The 21,420-nt window shown below is 36.3% G+C and overlaps 1 protein-coding gene across 3 annotated transcripts in view; it reads right to left on the bottom strand.

Moving 5' to 3' along the window:
• The window catches only part of ldb2a (LIM domain binding 2a), a 58,676-nt gene that overhangs the window by 25,858 nt on the left and 11,398 nt on the right, over positions 1–21,420 (bottom strand). For all 3 annotated transcript variants that reach the window (XM_077247658.1, XM_077247659.1, XM_077247660.1), the window contains exons 2-3: positions 20,209–20,311; positions 1,810–1,982 (exon numbers count right to left, since the gene is read on the bottom strand). In XM_077247658.1, the coding sequence (XP_077103773.1) occupies positions 1,810–1,982; positions 20,209–20,311 (276 nt within the window). The remainder of the gene's footprint in view (positions 1–1,809; positions 1,983–20,208; positions 20,312–21,420) is intronic.

Here is a 21,420-nt window from a genome sequence, read left to right as displayed (position 1 = left end):
GCTAGCTTTTTATGTAGGCTATCCCTAATATACACAACAATACATTTAAAAAGCTTGATTGCAAATAAAACACCATGGAATTTTTTTTTAACATGTAGGTTTACAAGTACACTAACTTTTGAATAAACATTATGGGTGAAAACGTTGTTGACTGGTGAAATGTGTGTAAACTAGGATATTTTCACACACTAAATATTGAAATGGCTTATGTTTATTTTACTTTTTGTTTAAATACTTTTAAACTAATAATTTAATAATGAATTTTCATAGTTTAAGCCAGTGGTCTGGCTCTGGGATAAGAGTATAAGTATCATCTATAGACAAAAGCCATTTAAAAAGTGCCAAAAATAAATAATGAATGCATGGTGAAATGAAAAAAAAATCTATATATATGGAAACTGTTTATTTTATTTATATATATATATAAAATAAAATAAAATAAACAGTTTCCATGACAATTTTTACCTTAAAATAAAATAAATAAAGGTTAAATCTGTCAGTTTTTATGACCCTGGGACATAAAAAATAGCCTGTGACAAACAAACTATATATATGAATTTGGTTCTCCACTCTGAACAAATACATTAATGACTACAAAATATCTGCTATTATGTTTTTGACTATTTCTCTGAATGCAGCACAAGAGTACAGCTGAGTTTTATAATCAGTTCCTCAAAGACTAGTGGGTCTCCATTCCTCTGTATGTCTGTAATAAGTACATGGGCCCAATGTATGGATTAAAGTGGATTACTCCATAACAGTATGTGAAAATAATCTAAAGTGCTTGATGGACAAGGTAGAAACGTAAACGTGGTTTAACCCTCTGATGCATGATGTCCACTACAGCTGACAGATCTTTAAAAGTCATTTTTTTTACCATTCAGGGTGTGACATTACACAAACCACAATGGGTCGATGACCTTTGACCTTTTTTCATAATTCTATGGCTTTTTATTATTATTATTTTTTTTATAATAAAATGTTATTATTATTATTATTATTTAAGACAGCAGGAATTTAGGCTAAAATAGTGATGAAGCATCAAGTTCCTATATCTTATATTCCAGATGACCCAGACGGCCTGACTGAGGCATAAACATATCAACAGAGAAGTGACTAATTAAAAAAGTGAAACCATCAACCATGTTGGTCTGCTTTAAATCAATTGCAAACTGCATATGTAATCAGTAAAACAGTTAGCTGACACCTAGTTTTGCTTTTGTGTCCTTGTTTTAGTGCATTCAGACAATGAAGAAAAATAAAATCTCAACAACTTGATTTTATTATGTTGTTTTTTTTACCATGACCATGAAACCAATCAAAAACTGAAGTATATGTCAACACACAGAGTGAGAACTGAGTAACAGATTCATAAAGAGCTTTCTCAGCAGAGTCCAAAGCATGAAACATATTTCACAAGGATTCCTAACTACCTCCATCAGTAAACACAGAATAATAGCTGTGATTAAAGTAGTAAATTATCAAGCCTGCCATGTTTGTTTGTTCTATTAGACAGTTTATGCGTTTCAGATGCTCCCTCCACTGAAGTTACAACAATGAGCAAAAATACACAAGAAACTGAGTGCACCTACAACTCATCGTCTATTCATACGTCTCAAAACTCTGTGTTTTGCCTGGATAGGACATGACAACAGTCCACACACACACACACACACACACACACACACACACACACACACACACACACACACACACACACACACACACACACACACACACACACACACACACACACACACACACACACACACACACACACACACACACACACACACACACACTCTTTACCTTGGTGAACATGGGCTTGCCGTGCTGTGTGACCATGGTGCACTGATCGCAGTCTACAGTGATGCAGGAGTTGTGGAAGGACTCTTTGGAGTGTTTCAGGATGTAGTAGAGGTCTGACACGCCACCCTCAAATACCGTGCTGAAGTAACGAGGGATGAGGGTCCGTCCGATTGCTGAGGAGGGAGACAAGATGTCATTTACATAGCATTTCATTTTAATGCATTACTAAATGACTCTAAATGTCTCAACATCTGTTAATTTCTCTTTGTTGCTCTACATTATTAGTAAAGTAAGATGTTGGTCTCCACATCCAAGCTATTTCTTGCAACTCTTAGTCCTTTCAGTTTCTACAAATTGTTCACAAATATGTGACATCATAGTTCAAATACACACATTTTAATTATACATTTCAGTTTTTAACAGTAAGTAATTTTGTTTTTGCAGCATTTTCATAGTATCCCAGCTAACAAAAATATGGTTATAAAAACGTTATTTCTGAAAATCGTTATAAAAAGTTTTTTTCTTGATTATGCAAAAGTTGAAGGAAAATTCCATTTCATCATTTTGCAAATATTATGAGAATGTTACTATGGAATGTTCTATGAACCTTCCGAAACAAGTAGTAACATTCAAAAATCTTTAGACAAACGTCTAACTAAAACGTTTCAGGGAAAAATGTAACTATGTAAAAAATAAAAATGTTGTGGTGAACATTATTAAAGACCAGATAACTTTGAACGCACATCCTATTTACATACTGGAAGAATGTTTTTTCATAACTTGAAAAGAGAACCTTTCAAGAATGTAAGTCAAAGTTCTGAGAATGATCCCTGTAAGCTGGGATGTTTGATTTTGGGGTGGCAAACCCCTGGATTGGACTCCTAGTGCCAATTTCAACATTCGTCATTTATTTATTTATAAAGCACAATTCCATTATGTTTGGTCATAATGTTGACCAATGTGCTGTACAATCACACAATAAATTACATAAAATGTACTTTCACACAAACAATGACTAACAACATCTGTTAAGAGCCTCTTGCCAACTAGCATATTGAACCAAACGCTAATTCAACTAAATGTAATTTCAGGTATCGTTTAAAATAAACTAAAGAAGGAGCCAGTCTAAGATGTAGAGGTAGATTTTGGCTAATGTTATTTTAAACTTAATTTTGGTTGGTATCTGGTTGTCTAGTTCAAAAATGCATGTGCTTTAAATATGTACACAAAACACTTAACGTATAATATACTTGGCCCCCTAAAAGTAAAACTGGGCTCTGTGATGCTGTCATGAAGCATTCTACAACATTGAAAATATTCTGTGACAGAAAAGAAAACTAATGAATAGAGTTTATAAAAAGACAGATGAAAGGATACTTCATTCCCATGGCCACACATCACCAGCAAGATGGTAAGACTGGGAATTGTGTGTTAACAATTGTTGAAGATTAGCCTAACTGATATGAAGTATGTTAATTCATTTGTGTAAACTGTTTACAGTAACCTGCCTGAGGTCTCACAAAAAGTTAAGTTGGAATACTTATTCTTCCCTAGAGCTGGAGATAATTATACAACCTTTTTGTTATTGTTTAACAATGAGCAAAGTCAGAGCCCCTGTCTGGATTTGTGGCCTCGGGTATATCTGCATGGTTCTTTTTTTTTCTTTTCTTATATTCTTGCTTCACTATATAAAAAATAACATTCTCGAATCCAGAAAGTATGCCCTGTAACAAATTATTTCAAATCATGGTTTCCAATAATAACAAAAAAACAACATCTAAAACATCAATACATTTAATTGGAAAGCAAAATTGTAAGATTTATATTTTGAATATATCTAAATTTATATATTTTTTAACTTTACTAAATTTTAACATAGAATTAACACAAAATTTAGATAGAATTTAACTAAATAAATAACAATGGAGTGAGAAAATTAAACTTAAAATTTTGGTAAAGTTAAGAAGATTTAGTCAGGGTTATGCTTCTTGGACTGAGTAATAGAAATGGGGAAAGACCAACTTAATTTATTATCTATTCGCTCTCTCTAGAAATAGGTGAAGTGGAGAGTTTACATTTTAATTTTTTTAAATGTAATTAATTCCTGTGATGACAAACCTGAATTTTCAGCATTATTACTCCAGTCTCCAGTGTCATATGATCCTTTAGAAATCATTCTAATATACTGATTTGACATTCAAGAAACATTTCCAATTATTATCAATGTTGAAAACAGCTGCCTAACAATTTTAAGAAAAACATGATACAATGTAATTATCTCTGCTGTCACTTTTGATCACTTTAATGCATCATTGCTGAATTAAAATTACCAATTGCTTTCAAAAACAAAATCTTCCTGACCCCAAAATGAATATACAGTACATATGTATGTCTGAGTCACCTATTGAAAAGCTTTACAAAACATTGTAATGCACATTTAGCTGGACATCTTTGCCCAAGAAAGTGGCAGACACGCCCGCAGAAACAACTTGTAATTTTTGCGAGTGGCTTTGCAGTCTTAACTTATCATTTTAATATTGAAACTGAACGGACGAGGAGCCTTATCCAGCTTAGCGTCTGATTTCAGGCAGAAATAATCCATCTTACAGTCAAACTCCCCTTTGAGAGAAATTATGTTTGTGCCTCCAGCCCTGAGGGAGCGGAACGGGGGTGGTGAAGGGAAAGAGAGAGAACTTCATTTACCCAGCTTCCCTAAAGACAGACGCCACTGCCGCCACTGGTTAAAACTGCACGGGCAGAAGGAGAAAATGAAACAGCTGCAAACGCGGCCTGTTTCTTAAATTGGCTAAAGTCTGGCATGACTAAATCAACACATAAATACTTGGCAGGGGGAGAGAGTGAGAAAAACGGGAGAAGAGGAAAAGGGGAGGGAGGGGGAGAGCCCTAGCTTGAGCGTATAAATGAAGGTCTCCCTAGTGGTTAAGACACAGAGTGAGCCGACGACGAGAGCTGACTGTTAATGAGAGAGTGCGAGAAAGAGAATGGTAGAGCGCTTCGAAGGGATAGTGAAAATAAATATGAAATGATCATGAATGAAAAAAATGGCACAGAATACAGGCGCACAGGAAGCGCTACAGGGAGGAAGGAGAGGAAGAAAGTGAGAGAGATACAAAATGAAAGGCTGACAGGCAGGGTGACAGAGAGGGGTGTCATGCTGAAGGGAGATGTTGTTTCTGCAGGCACACCTGACTGCCTGCTAAAGTTCTAGAGCACTCTGGCATAGCGGACGCTATGCCTAACCAAGGGGCATAAAATCACAGATACACTCACACACACCAGTGAAAACTAAAATAACAGACGAGCGTGTGTGTGTGTGTGTGTGTGTGCGTATGCATGGTGGTACCAGGGCAGCTTGAAGACACAAGGAGCTCTATAATTGCAGAAAGCCATCCAGGAATAACTGGATTGTGCTAACCAAACAAACCTAAACCAATTGGTCTATTTTAACATCCTATACGTCCACTCTTTAAATGCATGGTAACCTATTGCCAGGAGTCCAGGAGATCTGTTGGTTTTCAACTGCTGACATTTTTTTTAATGAAAATTTCTTGAAATACCACTATATTATCCAGGGATTGACCTCCACTGCAACAAATACAGATAATATAGATATTCTATAAATAAGACTTACTTAAGTTACTTTTAAAAGCAATGCATTACAATTCTGTGACTCCATAATAAGTAACTAATTGCATTACTTTTTATGGAAAGTAATGTGTTACTTTAGCACTACTTTTTCTCACCTGGGCATAAAGTATATGTGTGTTTTTTAACATAAACAAAGTTCTGTAATGAAAATTTAGATGGCACAGGCTAATAGGTCCTTAACTCAAACGCTTGGAATAGCATCATTCTCTATAGGGCACAGCTGATTGGCTCCTGCTGTATCAGTAGCCAATGAGCTTGTGTGCTCAATACTTTGTTAGCATTTGCCTTAGCAGTGCAGCGCGCTTTCAAAAACCCTCCACCTTCCCCAGCTCCACCTGTATAGATCTGCTACACGTGATTTTTTTCCCCAAACCACTTCAGTGGAAATCCCACCCTGCAGCCGATTCTAAAGTTTTCATTGGTCATGTCAATCACTGTACTGATTGCCTACACCAAACACTGATCCCTAAACCTACCCGTCACTGTAACCTAAACCAATGAAATCGGCTGCAGGGCGGGATTTCCGCTGAAGTGAAAAAAAATCACGCATCTGCTACGGGTAATTCATGTATGCTATATTGTACAGCAGCAGCATGTCTTACTTGCTCACAGCAGCGTGTCGTGTATGTATTGACAGTAGCAAGTCCTGTACTTGCTCTGCAGCAGCAGCAACAATAACCAACAGCAGCAGCGTAGCAGATCTATTCTGCCAAGACCAAATATGTCAACATTGCTTAGATTTTCCTTTGCTACCTTTAGAGGGAGCACTTCAGTATCTCTTTACAGTATCTCATTAAAATGAAAGTTAGTCTCAGCAGGATTCTGACAAAAACCCACATGTTTTTCTGCGTCTTTTTTGCCTAAGCATGTGTGGCTCTTTTTGCGTGTTGTGAGGGGACTCCAGACTGATTGGCCCATCTACAGAAGCGAGCACTCCAGAGATTGGATTAAGCAGTCACTTGTTTCGGCTAACACGTCGTGCAACATATGCCTCTCAAGTAATGTGTACCCAAACACGCAATTTACAAATAATTAACGTTGTGTTAATTAGGCACATTAATTCACGCTGTGCGTAAGCTCCAGGACGGATGCCAGTACTCGCAGCCAAAAAGACAAGAGAGGAGGTTCGTTTCAAGTGGCACAGCAGACGGAGAGGAGAGCGTGAGAAGGACAGAGAGAGATACATTGAAAGACACAGAGGGGTGGACAGAAAAGTTATGCAGAGAGACAGGAAAAACATGCATAAATAAAAGACAGACAGAAGTGATTTTGCATGCAAACAAAAGGTCAAACTTTTCTCTTTTTCCAAATAAAAATCATTGTGATTATTTTCTCACCCTCATGTCGTTCTAAACCCATATGACTTTCTGTCTTCAGAAATTCTGAAGACTTGCACCAGTTGCTCTTATCCATGCATTTACAATGAATGGGTCTGGTGCTTTCAAGCTTCAAAAAGAACACAAAAGCACCATAAATGTATCATAAAAGTGGTCAATATGACTAGTGCACTATATTTTAAGTCCTCAGAAGAAGTCATACAAGGGCTTCATGTGATGCCAAAATGTAAGTCGTATTCACTGACAATTTTGACATATGTTATTGCTGCATTCAATCAGATTCTTTTCAATCAGAACCAATTGAATCTCATCATTTAAATTATTCAAAAATCTTAAAAATAAATCAGACTGATCCAGTTCTTGAATTCACTGAATCACAGCTGGTCACAGTGGTTTCCACCTCACTGGAGCTCACTGTCATGTGCATCACTTATATGATGTTTTTGGTTCTTTGCTGAAGCTTTAAAGCCTCAGGTTTCAAGGCGACTGAATATATGGAAAAGTTCAACCAGTATAACTCTTCAAAACATCTTTTGGTGTTACACAGAGGAAATAAAATCATGAAGGTTTGGCCTGCTCTGGTATGATTATAGAGCAAATGCAGTGTTCTGCAGTAAAAAGCATGCTGGGAAAAGAGTGTATTGTGAGAAGGAAAAAGAAGTGAATTTCCTCCAAAAAGCTAAGTCTGACCTATACTTCATCACTTTTAATCTTATAAACCTAGAACCACAGAGCTATGTTATAAAACATCAGGAAATGTTTTAAAATAATAATAATAAAGCCACTTACACGCTCAGTTCTGAAACCTACAGTATGAGAGTTGTCTTTTTGTGCATCATATAAATGTACTTAACTTAATTTTGACGCTTCCTCACTGTGAAGACAATCCCATAAGGCACCGTGAAAATTTCAGTGGAAAAAATAAATACAAGATGGCAGATGAAGGTAGAGAATGTTGACTATAAATACAATTAATTCAATACTAAAAAGTAATCAATAGAAATAGTTTGAATAATTGTTATAAATAATAAAATAATGATTATTTACCCCAAACTATTAATTTCTATTATAAATATATAATAGAATTGGGGTCGGGAAGAATTTTTGTTTCTGAAAGAAGTCTCGTATCCTCACTAATGCTACAATTATTTGATCAGAAATACAGCTAAACAGTAATCTTGTTGACTATTACAATTTAAAATAACTTTTCTATATTAACATATTTCAAAATATATTCATTTATTCTTAATTCCTTCAGCAGTTTCCAGTCTTCAGTGATGAACATGATCCTTTTTTGTGGAAACAGAGACAGTTTTTCCCCAGGAATTTTTTTATTAATCGAAAGCATTTATTTTTAGATATAATTTTTTTTGTAACAATATATAGGTCTTTACTGTGGTTTTGGATCAATTCTCTTTCATATAAATTATTTTATATTTTTATAAATATATACAATATATTTTATCCCAAATTAGTTTGTTTCTGTGTGTACTGTATATTATATATATATATATATATATATATATATGTGTGTGTGTGTGTGTGTTTATGCTTCTTCGACTATTACATTATTCCTCCCCTGTATTGAAATCAATAGAGAGTATAGTCTCCTGTAGACATTGTGTGAGGAGCACTCCTTATATGATGAACGGAGCTGGTGCCGATTTGCCGATTTTATTTAGGATGCTGCCTCAAAAAGCAGACAGCGAGGCATCTCACTAGGACTGGAACAGTGGCTGGGATGGCTTTCCCCAGGTGAGATCCCATTAAAAAAAACAGGTGAATATTTTTAGAACTGAGAGAATGCTGAAAAGAACTGCAACAGCAGCATCATTAATTGTGCTTCAGCATTATGGGGAAGGAATATTGCACCCAGTTTTTAGGTCACACTGTGACTTTCCAAACAGCAGGCCAAAAAGTGCACAATCTATCCTGCTGTGAGCGAGCTAAACTTTATTTCCACAATTACAAATAACTTGTTATTTATAAAGTGTGCCGTAAGAACTTTGTAGCTCAAACGTGTAAGCGAGTAAAAATGAAGAAAGGGTGTCAAAGCTCGGCACAACAGTGAACTTATCAAACACCACAACTGCGGTTTTACTTATTCAACTTCAATATTGACTGACTGCAAGAAGCATCCAACATTTTCATTTGGCACGAGACACTCACAGTCAGGGTTCCAAAAAGAATATGGTTTTAAAAAGAATATGGTTTGAAAAGGATAAAAAAAGAGATGAACAGCTCTCACCCTGCCTTTCCTTGTCAGTAATTATCTCTCTGGGGACAATCGCTCCATTCCAAAACACAACTCACACTTACAACACCACACACACACAGCATAAAATGCAAAAGTACCTCCCATGACTCCGTGTTTTACCCTCTCTGGTGGGACAGTTAGATTCAAAGAGTGAATTATGAATAGGTAACGATTAGGTATGGGTTAAAATAGAGATTTGAGAATATACAGCCTTCCCCACTCAGAGGAGAACTTGGAGAGGTGAAGCTGGAATAATAATATATACAAGAGAGAATGACTTGTCAAAAGATTGTGCAGTGCTTTTGCTATCTAGCTGATCATTTGCTAGTTTCCAGTTTAATCAACTATTAACCTCTGTTTGAAATAATTCTGCTGTTTACAATATGCAATTCAAAATGTCTAGGGATATCAAAAGTATAGTCTAGTAATAAGCCATGCCACTGTTTTCATTTACATAATTAAATATAAGCAATTGGTTGTATATTTGCCAATATAAATCTGGTTCCATTTTACCTTGGTAATATAAAGGCAAGGAAATAAGTGAGGAAATATTAAGGAGGAACCTAGATGAACACACACACACACTTGTTGGGTGTCCATGATTTATGGGGACTTTCCATAGACGTAAAGGTTTTTATACTGTACAAACTGTAAATTTTATCCCCCTACTCCAACCCTACCCCTAAAACAACCTATCACAGAAAACTTTCTGCCATTTTAGATGTTCATAAAAAGAGGAGTCTGTATGATTTGTTTGTAAGTTCGTTTCCTCATGGGGACCAAAAAATGTCCCCACAAAGTCAAAATTACTTGTGTTACTATATTTATATATAGATATACTATAGTGTAGAGAATGCCAACACACACACACACACACACACACACACACACACACACACACACACACACACACACACACACACACACACACACACACACACACACACACACACACACACACAGCGCTAGTGTGGAATTCAGTGCCCAGAATATAAAATATTCATCTTTCATAAAACTTTAATTCAATCCCTCTTTCTCTCTCTTCCTTCCTTTCTCCCTATCTCTCAAACTTTTGTCAAAGTGCATTGATCTCAGAGAATAAAAAACATTGTGGGCAAAAAAAGAGAAAAAAGATGATGACATACATAGTCGATAGGTCGAACAAGAATTTGGTTATGCTCCAAATGTCTGTCTGGAGTGCCTGGACAGCCCAAATCCTTGGGTTGGTCCTCCTCCTGATGAGTCTGCGAGTCATATCAACAACTTTTATGATAATTTTATTCTGCTTTTTTGTCATTTTTGGAGCTTGGCAGACTCAATATGTTCACTATGAACTGAAGTTATAACAGAGCCACATAACGATTCTTAAAAACATTCTCTTTTTGTGTTCCACTGAAAACAAAACAGCATATAGGTTTGGCACGCAAGAGGATAAGTAAATGTTGACCAAATTTTACATTTTAAAAAACTCTTGGTAATGTCTCAATGAGTTATTTTAGAGGTCAGAGTGTCTCAAATGATCTGTGCTATGGTGACTGATTGGAAAACTGATCCAGCAGATTGTGATTGTGATACACCACAGAGAATATTCTGACTCATCACATCTCGATCTCATTGATGTGGAGGATGGGTAGAGAGAGAGAGGGAGGTTGTCTGATAGATTCCGAGTTCTCCCCTCTTCAGCGGTAATCCCCGAAGACATCCGCGCCAAAACGAGACACAGGCGAACAGCTCCACTCACCCACAACCGCCCTCACAACACGCTTGGCCTCACACCACTGCCTTTGTGTGTGTGTCTGAATGTGTGCTGTGCTTTTCCCATGAGTCCTGATCCACACCTCCCCCCTTTCCCCTCCATCCATAATTCAGGAGAGGCTTGCTTGGCCCACTCTCATTCCCAGCTACACTGCTCATGGGGCACATGCTTCCTCAACGGCTCCCGGACGGATGCCACCACAACCGTATCAACCAGTATGACTTCCCATCATCTTCCAGATTTGATTTATTGATATGTCTATCCTCCATCAACATGTAAACAGTGACTCAATAAGAGACAGCTGGAGTTGCACTTTCAGTATGGCAATATATGGGGAAAAGTTTTGGAAGTGAAAAACACATTTAACCATGTAAAGCCTGACATATGAAATAATCAAAAAATGGAACAGTTTATTGAACATATAGACAAATTTAAAAAAGTTTGGATGTTTTTTTGTGTGCCAAGTATCACATTACATCAGGCTTTTACGGCTCATATATTATGATATAGGAGAATATATAGAGCTCAAGGAGGGGGAAAAACACCTCAATTTTATTTAGAGATCCAAACTGAGCAAAAATGCAATTTGGTCAGTTGCAGATTTTTACATGGCCAAAAAGTAAGGTTAAATTCTGATAGCTTGTAAAGTAAATCAATTAGATCTTTATAAAAGTATAGCAGACTACTAACATAAAATGCATATAAAAACATGGCAAAACATATAATGCAATGCAAAACAACGATGATTGAGAGATAAACAAATAAACGTTCCTCAAAAGTATGATCACTGTTATTCACAAATTAATCTCTAAGGCTTGATTACTGTAATGCTTATATGCCAGAATTACTTCTTACCTAAAACTCAGATCTTTTGAGCCTCCATTCTGCTGCTAACCGCAAACTAAAGGCGACAGGGCTTTACAGTACGCGCACCGAGGCTTTTGATTACCTTACCTTTCTTAAGGTTTTCTTTTTCTGATATATGCATTTAAAGAATGTCTTAAAACATATATTTTCTCTCAGGCTTATTCAGAACTTATATAATGGTATTTTCCTAATTTTTATTTCACTGTCTGGTGTTGCTCTGTATTATATTTATTCGATTTTTCATAATAGTATTTATTTGTATATTTTTCTTCTTTTTTTTGCAGGATGATGCTCTATACTATGTTGTGCAGAAATTTGGTCAGCATTCATGTAGTTTTTAAGGTGCTAAATAATTGAAATTTGACCTTGACCTTGATCATAGTTGTTTCTCACATTTTACCTTTTAAGCCTGTATCAAATACAATAAATGATGGAGTTAATTCTTAAATGATCACAATAACTATAGCAAAGTTTTGGCATCTTACATTTGTAAACACGAAACATGGAAGGCAACAGTTGAACAATTTCTGTCTATTTATGGAAGTCAATGTTATCCAAAAAAAAACTGGACCCCATTGACTTTTATACCATGGACAAAAACATTTATATTGAATCATTTAGCAGATGCTGTCATCCAAATCGACTTACAAATGAGGAGAACAATATAAGCAATCAAACCAACAATACGCAAGTGCTCTGACTAGTCCCGGTTAGTCTATAGTACACGCAGAAAGTTTTTTTTTATATATATAAATATATAGAATAGTAATTGTTAGTATTAATGAGTCAAGCTGTTACAACTGTTTTAACATTCTCCTAAATATTACAGAACAAAGAAAGTTTCTGGGTTCTTTAAAGCACCAGTACATAAAGTAGATACTAAAGAAGAACATATTGCAGAGAATTCAAAGTTCATTGTGGAACATTAAAAGGTTCTCCTACAGCATCACAATGTAGAACGCCAACTCTTTGTTCGCAATAGGAGCACATTTACTTTGAAGATATGGGCCCAATGTGATCCGAGACAATCTCTTCATCAAGTATTCCATGTGTCAGAAACATCTCCAAAGTATCTGTTACACCACAGGACTCTTGAAGCCTGTATCATTGTCACTGTCAGAATTCAGTGCAGCATTTAAGCCTCTTTTAGCCCTCTGCTGGGCTCAAGATGATGCTCTCAGATATGGCCTTGTCTCTGCCGCTGATAAAGAGCATGTGGGAAGTCTTGTTCCAAGAGGTAATTCCTCCCTTTGTGCCACGATCAATCCAACACCATCCTCCCATTCCTCTTGAGTGAATTATGAAGTGGGAGGGAAGGTTCCCTGCCGGGTTTATTTAAATAACCTCCGACTTTACTGCTGCGTGCACCTGACGCCGGGCCTACAGGAACAATGCCTCACATCAGGTAGAATAAGAGATAGAATGCTTGAGGATGAGATCGACAGAACATGAGGGTACGATGGAAGGAGGGTCAAAAAAGGACAAAGATAAAAGCTTAAGGAATATAACAAATCTGGTTCCTACCACATTAATGTTTATTTTACTTTTAATTAGTACAATTATTTTTCACCACCAAATAACTGATCATATATCAATTTAATATACACTACTGTTCAAAAACTGTAAGGTCAATAAGATTTATTTTAAAAGACATTAATACTTTTATTCAGCAATGATGCATTACATTGATCAAATTAAGAGATTTATAGTGTTAAAAATGATTTCCATAAGTTCTTTTAAACTTTCTATTCATTAAAAAATCTTGAAATATGCATTGATGCATATATGCCAAATGCATCACAGTTTTCACAAAAATATTAAGTAGCACAACCGTTTTTAACATTGATTAGGAAATGTTTTTTGAACAGCAAATCAGCATATTAGATGATTTCTGAAGGATCATGTGACACTGAAGATTGAATTAACGGCTGCTGAAAATTCAGCACAGGAATAAATTACATTTTAAAATATACTATAACAGTTATTTTAAATTGTAATAATATTTCACTACATTACTGTTTTTACTGTATTTTGAATCAAATAAATGAAGCCTTGGTGAGCATAAGAGAATTCAAAGACATTAAAACATATTTTGAATGATAATAAACAAATTAAAAATGTAAAAAAAAGTCTCAGGTTTATGTACTGTATAACCCGGTTCCCTGAGAATGGGAACGAAACGCTGCGTCAACGCAAATTGAACCTCGAAATTGAACCTTTATATCTTAATATCTATAGTGTGTATATGGCTGGTGACATTAGTTGACCAGTTAGTTAAGTTAGCCAAGAAGTCTGATGAGAACATCAGCAACATCCCTTGCTGAACACTGGCATATCAAAAAGTGCATATGCTGGTGACCATCACCACTGAACTTTTTCGCAGAAGAGATAATGTTTCAGTCAATGGGGGCAACAGGACTTTGGGGACATCAGCAGAAAACAAAAAAAGAGGGAGTTCAGGAGTGAACAAAAAGGAACTGAAGAGTCCACATTCGGCACACAACAGCGGTGAGGAGGGGAAACAGAGCTACATAAACATTTAATATCCTGATGACACATATATAGCCTCCATCCATTAGTTTTACATTAGTCCATTATAAAAGAGCCTGACCAAATGCATGCATTATCCATATAGCTAGCTATGTGTCTCTGTAAGAGTTTGTGTACGTCTACAAACTACTTGCCAAAGCTTGTGTGTCCTTTCCATAAGGTCTCTGAGTGTATAAGAAGAGCGCGCCTCACGTTCATTATGCATGGGCCATGTTGACTTTCTGGAAGGTTCTAGCTCAAAAGTGCACCAGGCTCCTCATAACTCCTCATTTTTTCATGACTCTATATTTACCAAATCTACCATGCAGTGTGACTGCATGTCTGCCCCCATTCCTGGGTAAAACACACATGCACACACACACACAATAACAGTGCCCTGCTCATTTCAGAGAGCTTTAATGGACACGGTAAACACTCAACACATGATCGGCCACTTTTTTTAGGGACACACACTTTCTGTATCTGTATTAATATGAGGTTAGAGCAGGATTCACATGTGCGTATCCTGGCTGTGCATGCATCAGGCACACACTGACACATGCTCTCGCATACACACGCACAAGTCTGATGCTGATCTGGAGGTGAATTAAGACGGACAGTACAGTCGATATTGTTTTGTTATTGAATAAGGAGTTGGGAAGAGAGACAGCAGGAAGAGCAGAGAAAGACAAATCCTATCACACAGCTGTTCTCTTTTCCTGCTGCCCACACACATACACACATATTCTCACAAACAGAGCCATTAGACACACACATACATTTTCATCCAGTGCACAGATGCATTTAACATCTCTGTAATCTCAACGGTATCAACCCAGACCCGCAGATACACCATACGAGAGCGCTCGTATAAAAACACAAAGAGACCATCTCGAGGTTGTTTTGAAACTTGGGCTGTCAGTCATCGGAGACCTGTGTCTTCGCCAGCGCCGGACTGCAGCTGAGCCTGCTCAACCCCCCACACTGTCAATCACAGCTCGCTCGGTCTCTGTGTTTCCCCTCACAAGTCATCTTAACAATAGACTCTCCACCTCAAAAAAAGTTTGAAAGGTTTATGTAATCTAGGACTGGCAATTAATTTAAACGTTTCAAATGAATTGTATCATCGCTGTCGGGTGGAAACCTAGTATGTCCGAAACCACTACTTTTCAGGAAGTGGAAAAAACACTATTGTTTTAAATAATTAAACACATTTTTATTGATATTGTGGCTTATTTCTAGTTATATTGTGGCTTGATATATGGTCAGACACTTGCAGGTGTTATTATATTATTAACATTGTACCAAAATCAAGGAAAATCAATGAGTTTACAAGGATTTTGACCAGCGAATTTCAGACATACATTTTCTTTCCAACATTAGAATGGCCACATCTGAGGCAGTAAGTGCATCACAATACATTTCCATTAACTTATAGGTTGTAAAGTTAACTGTAGATACTGTATGTGTGTGTCTGCTTTTTTTGGGACAAAATTCTCATGTTATAAAAGATGACAACAGATACTAGAGTAAAGCACTCTTCTCCACTACACAAATACTTAAAACATTAGCCTCTACATAGATGGATAGTGTTTCATGAGTACTGTGGGAACGGCTCATATCTCATTCTGTACTGCCTGTTCTCAGTAGAAGTGTGGTCACATTAGCAAAATTTCAGCAAATTCACATGACCAACTTGAAATGACTAGACTACACATGAAAAAAAAAAAAATCACAGAAGCATAATTGTGGTTTGGGAAAGCGTGTAGCTGCAGACGACTGGGAAGAATGCGGAGACAAACTTCCCTACTATCTGCTTTAAGCCACGACAAAAGGAATACTGTTTCCAGGTCCAAGCCTATACTCCTTTCGACTAAGAATACCATTTCAACAGCTGTTTATGAGCACTGTTTATTAATTTCACACATTCTGGCAATAAAGTTTAGGATCATGATTGTTTTGGTAGTTATTACAGCACACTGTGAGTGTACATAGGCATAATTTGTTGTTTTCTTTTGGCATCTTATTTACCCAGAAACATTGACGTTGGACTTATGCAGATATTGTAAGTGATAAACAGTACATGAAAAGAGCTAAATCGCTTGTAACCCCAAACAAACACAAAGACATTCAAAAGCAATAAAAAGTAAAAGAGCATGTCAGCTTTATATTAGCATTAGGCAATGGCCACCCAGCAAGTAACACTTTAGTAGCAGGCACAGGTGTCATGCACCAACAACAGCATAAAGTGTTCAATTCTAGTCACTTTGGGAACAACATTTTTTAAATTTTCTTCATTACTCCTATTGTGTAACGTTACTGTACCCATGAGCTACAAACCACTATCAAAACACCCAATAACAGCGCAATGTTTAGTTAAGAAAAAGCAGGCTAATGTAGCAGTACAGTGAGGATACCAGGTGCCCCATGGTACATTAATACACAACGTGAATCTAACCATAATTTTACCCTGTACACTGCTGGTGCTTTGATACAGTTTGATTGAAAATGTTTTACCTGTAATACAGAAACATTCAAAATTTTCTCATGCATTTGTTCAACATAGAATCCAAATTCAAATGCATCACTATTTCTGCGCTGAGTTTCCCAAAGCATTGACAGCCCTGATTTACTGTATAAACATATAGCAGAATACAAAAGAACACATGGCATGATTGCTGGAATTATTGTTAAGTTTCTCAGGTCGGTAAATGGTAATCATCTTCGAGATTTGTCAGTGAAATTTTACAGGGGCATATAACATGTTTGATTCAATTCGAACCTGATTAATGAGTGTAATGTCCTCAGCTTTTTGACTTGAATTGACATTGAATCATTGACGCAGATGTCATTCTAAAGCAACGGCATACAAAAGCAAAGCAGATTCCAGTCTTCATTCAAATTTGCTAATAAATTCCTCTTTGCTCAGTTTGTTATTGTCTGAAGTTGCAGTTCAGTGGTGGAAGTTTTCTAGAGTGTCACAGTTGCAGGGGCATTGCATCACGCTTTGAAATTCGTCCTCGCCTTGCCTCAACCAAAACAAGAACAGTGTTTCAGATCAGATATTAATTATTCCCCCGCTAATAATGTCCATGAGGAGAAATGTGAAGAAGAAACTAAAGCACTTCACAGTATTTCAGGAATCAGCTAAAAAAAACAGAAACAGGCTATAGTATCGGTGATGCTCTTCTGTTCAGGTTTAAGTGCTGCAGATCAATGAGCCAAAATGTTCATTTGTATGATTCCTATCTTCAAGTGATAAATGTGGTGGTATATTTCAAATTAAGTCCTATTCCAAAGACAAGTGAGTTTCTGTCTCTAGCCTACATACTAACATCCGCAGCTGCCTTCTAAGGCGTAATGGAAATGCACAAGTGACTGATTTGGAGCGGTCTACATGGCAGCAGCTCCACGCTCCACACTCTTGCGTGAAGCACCCAGGGGACTTGATCCACTATTGATTTCAATGGTGTTTGATATTGACAACTAATATCACTACGCTAATGACACATTCTAATGTACATAAAAATAGTACACTAAAATATTGGGTAAAATATGTTATAGATGTATTATACAATAAAATACTTTATTAAAATAGATATAAATATATAATAATGTTAAACAAATACATATACATTATGATACATTATTACTTTAAAGCAGAGGAGACAAGAAATGAGAGTGAATTAGAAGGAAAAGACTTGTCCTGGAGAATGAGATTGAGAGAAATGAGACAGAGAAAGTGAGGCCATTTAAACTAATGTGTTTCAATAATCTATCCATTATCTATCCCTACACAATGGTACTGCGGTGAAATAACGCCCACATCTTACATCGTACATGTTTGTGTATATAAGTGCAAAGTTCTTGCATCTTAAACTTCAATGCCTCTTGTTTTTCTGCTTGTAAGGGATATTTTGAAATGTTTAGAGATGGTTTGAGGAAATCTGCTGAGGGTTTTTAAAACTATATGGAATTTGTATAACCATCATATTAATGTTAAGCCTTTAATTACATTTATTCAACAAAGATACATTAAAACAAAGATATTATTGAGATTCTTCATGTTTATATTAATAACATATAAATTATTTCAGTATGACATTAAATTTAGACCTAAGTTTAAAAGAACAAAACATATGTTCAATTGTTATTACCTTATTACCAATTGTCCGTGTTATTACGTATTTACAATAATGACTTGCTGTTGACTGTACATTATCCTGTTTATTTGGCTACTTACCAAATAAATAAATAAATGTACATATTGATTTAAGATTAAATTATTTTATTAGTTTACTTGTAGATTATCTTAAAGCTTCCGCTAAGGTTACCAGGGACAGCAAATCAATTATACAGGTTAGTAAAACATCTGACCACAGAATCAACTATTCCAGAGAGTCCGTTAAAAATGAGACGCTGGATGCGTACGATATGACCTTATTTCGTATAAATAATTCATAAACAGATAAATGCATTAAATCAGGACATGGTGAACAAAAAGTGGATTAGATTATCTTTGATCTGATATCTTGCAATCTAAAGCAGAGGAATGAGTTACTGAATAAAACCTGAACAGTGATTACTGTAAATATGTCATACAAAGGCAAGCAAGGATAAACAAGCATGCTGATGTGAGGCTATACTGAAGCAGAAAATCCTTAATGATCCTTGGTGGAGTGAGGATCGAGAAATGTATAAAGGGCCCGAGCAAATGTAGTATGCAGTGCTTGTGTATGTGTGTGTGTGTGACAGTGATGGAGTGAGGGTGTATGTTTGTGGCTGAAACTAGAGGAGTCATTCCTGAAGACTAAAGATGAGCTGTCACAAGAGACGGACTGAACTCCCCCCTCAATCGATATGGGGATTGGTTCCCTATAGGCCCCTGGAGCTGATGCAAGATTTTGGTCTTTCCACTTTTAAACACTATATCTGGGATTACAAAATATTACTTTCTGAAATGTAGACTTAACATACAAAAAAAACCCATTTGAAACTATGTTGGGGAAAATGCATCTTAAATGACAAATTAAACATTTTAGTGTTGGAATTTTACATCTTTGTTAAAATATAATAATTCAAACTGCACAAAATGAAGATACATATTCGGCCATGTCTTGAAAATAGGCTAAAGCTGCAGCTATTGTAATCCTGCCCATAGTCAAATGGCATATTCATTTGGCATCATAAAAATATATATTTCTGAATCTATCAGCACTACAAAGACCCCTGGGGAGGGAGGGGGCTTCAGTCAATGTTTGAGTCACTCGTTCTTTGCAACAGGCAGAGTGTTCTGCATGACTAACCAAAAGCAGAGAACTCAATAAGGACAGACAACGCAGCTCAAATCATCAGATATATATATATATATATATATATGAGAGAGAGAGAGAGAGAGAGAGAGAGAGAGAGAGAGAGAGAGAGAGAGAGAGAGAGAGAGAGAGAGAGAGAGAGAGAGAGAGAGAGAGAGAGAGAGAGAGAGAGAGTGTGCAGGAGAGACAAAAAGACCACCACCACCAACAAAAAATAAAAATGGACAGACTAGCAGAGCTTTAGCAAATACAGCCAAAACTGCATTAGGGAGCTCACTGAAACAATAACTCTCTCATGGTTTTTAAAGTTGCAAATTCTAGCAGACAAAATAATTAGTCAGTTTACCAATTACATCACTTTCTTAGTATAGTTCTCAATATGACAAGGAAGGCGATTAACACCAGCGTTGTTTACAAGTGACATTTAGGGGCAGTTTCTGAAAACTTGTTCCCTGGAAGAGCAATAAAAGTCAATAAAATCTGGAACTGGCGGGTTTAGTTGAATCAAAGTTCTCTACTGATTTTTATAAGATTGGTATCTTCCAACACTTTCAGACTCCATAGACACAATATCACAATCATGTACTCTCTTACTTGTTTTTTTAACTGGCACCAGTTCAAGCACAATTGCAGACAAGACAACATGGCACAAGAAAAAGACTTATATCTTACTGTATCTTTTCGGTCCATCCTCCAAACAGAAGGAGAGGGTCAATGTAGCATCCTCCTCAAAGAACTCTGTAGCAAACGCATCCCACCACAGACTATCACTCTCCTGGGGAAGAAGGAGAGTCAAGGTTAATTAATGGGAGTTAATTATATGGTGTGATGTGCTTTGTCAGTCTTAGAAGTCTATTTAAGAGGAGGAATAAATGTAACGTTTTATGTATAGCTCCACTTGTTTTTGGATTTTATACACACTAGCATTCAAAAGTTTGGGGTCAGTATGATTTTTCCAATTAATCCATAAAAATATGAGGAATATATATATTTTAAATATGAGGTGGGAACAAAACACTTAACTTGGTTAAGGTATTTATCTGACAACATAATCAGTTATTGATATTTATCTTGTTTTTGCATGCGTTCATTATTTCTTTGTAGGGAAATTATGACCACACAATTTGGCATGTTTCACTGCAATATCAAAAATATTACAATATTTGCAATATGCTTACACAATATTCATGTGACCACGAGAGTATCAGTTCAGTGGAACCTACAATCCCTGATGTCTTCTTTCTCTTAAAGGGGTCATGAATTGAGAAATCAGATGTTTCGTGATCTTTTGACATATAAGAGGTCATTGTTTTGTTTTGAGTTTCAGAACTCGTTTCAGATTTTGTCACATTATTACGTCATAGTGTGACGAAAGACCGCCTCTGCAGAAGATCAAAGTCTACTTTTACATCATTTCCTCTTTAGCCCCACCCACCGATTTGCGCATGTCATGTAGTAGTAAATACGAGACAGACGGAAACACAGGATTACTCCAGCAACAATACGATAGAGATGTGTCAAGAGTAGTTTGTAGCACCGCAGTCATACTGTGAATAGTTGTGATGGTTGTAATTTGCTGTTCTTTCCTTTTCTTCAGCATTTACGTGATTAATGAGAAAAGCATGTAGAGAATCCTGCTTTTGTTATTGTTTTGATCTAAGCCATTCAATCCTGAATAAAAGCTTCAGTGAGTGACATCTGTTTTGTCATCAGTAAAACATTACAACGTTTTATTTTATTTAAAACATGACACTGCAAACGACAACGTATATGTTTTTCACTTTATCTAATAGGATGAACTATGAATAGACTATAAGAACGACAGTGTGAAACACAGTGGTTATCGCAAGTTATCATTTGTCAACTTTAACTGTGGTAACTCAA

The sequence above is a fragment of the Siphateles boraxobius genome, unplaced genomic scaffold, assembly GCF_051911475.1.
Source record: "Siphateles boraxobius isolate OS27281-9 unplaced genomic scaffold, OSU_SipBor_1 3, whole genome shotgun sequence".
NCBI lineage: Eukaryota > Metazoa > Chordata > Actinopteri > Cypriniformes > Leuciscidae > Siphateles > Siphateles boraxobius.
This window is presented reverse-complemented; position numbering and strand designations above follow the sequence as displayed.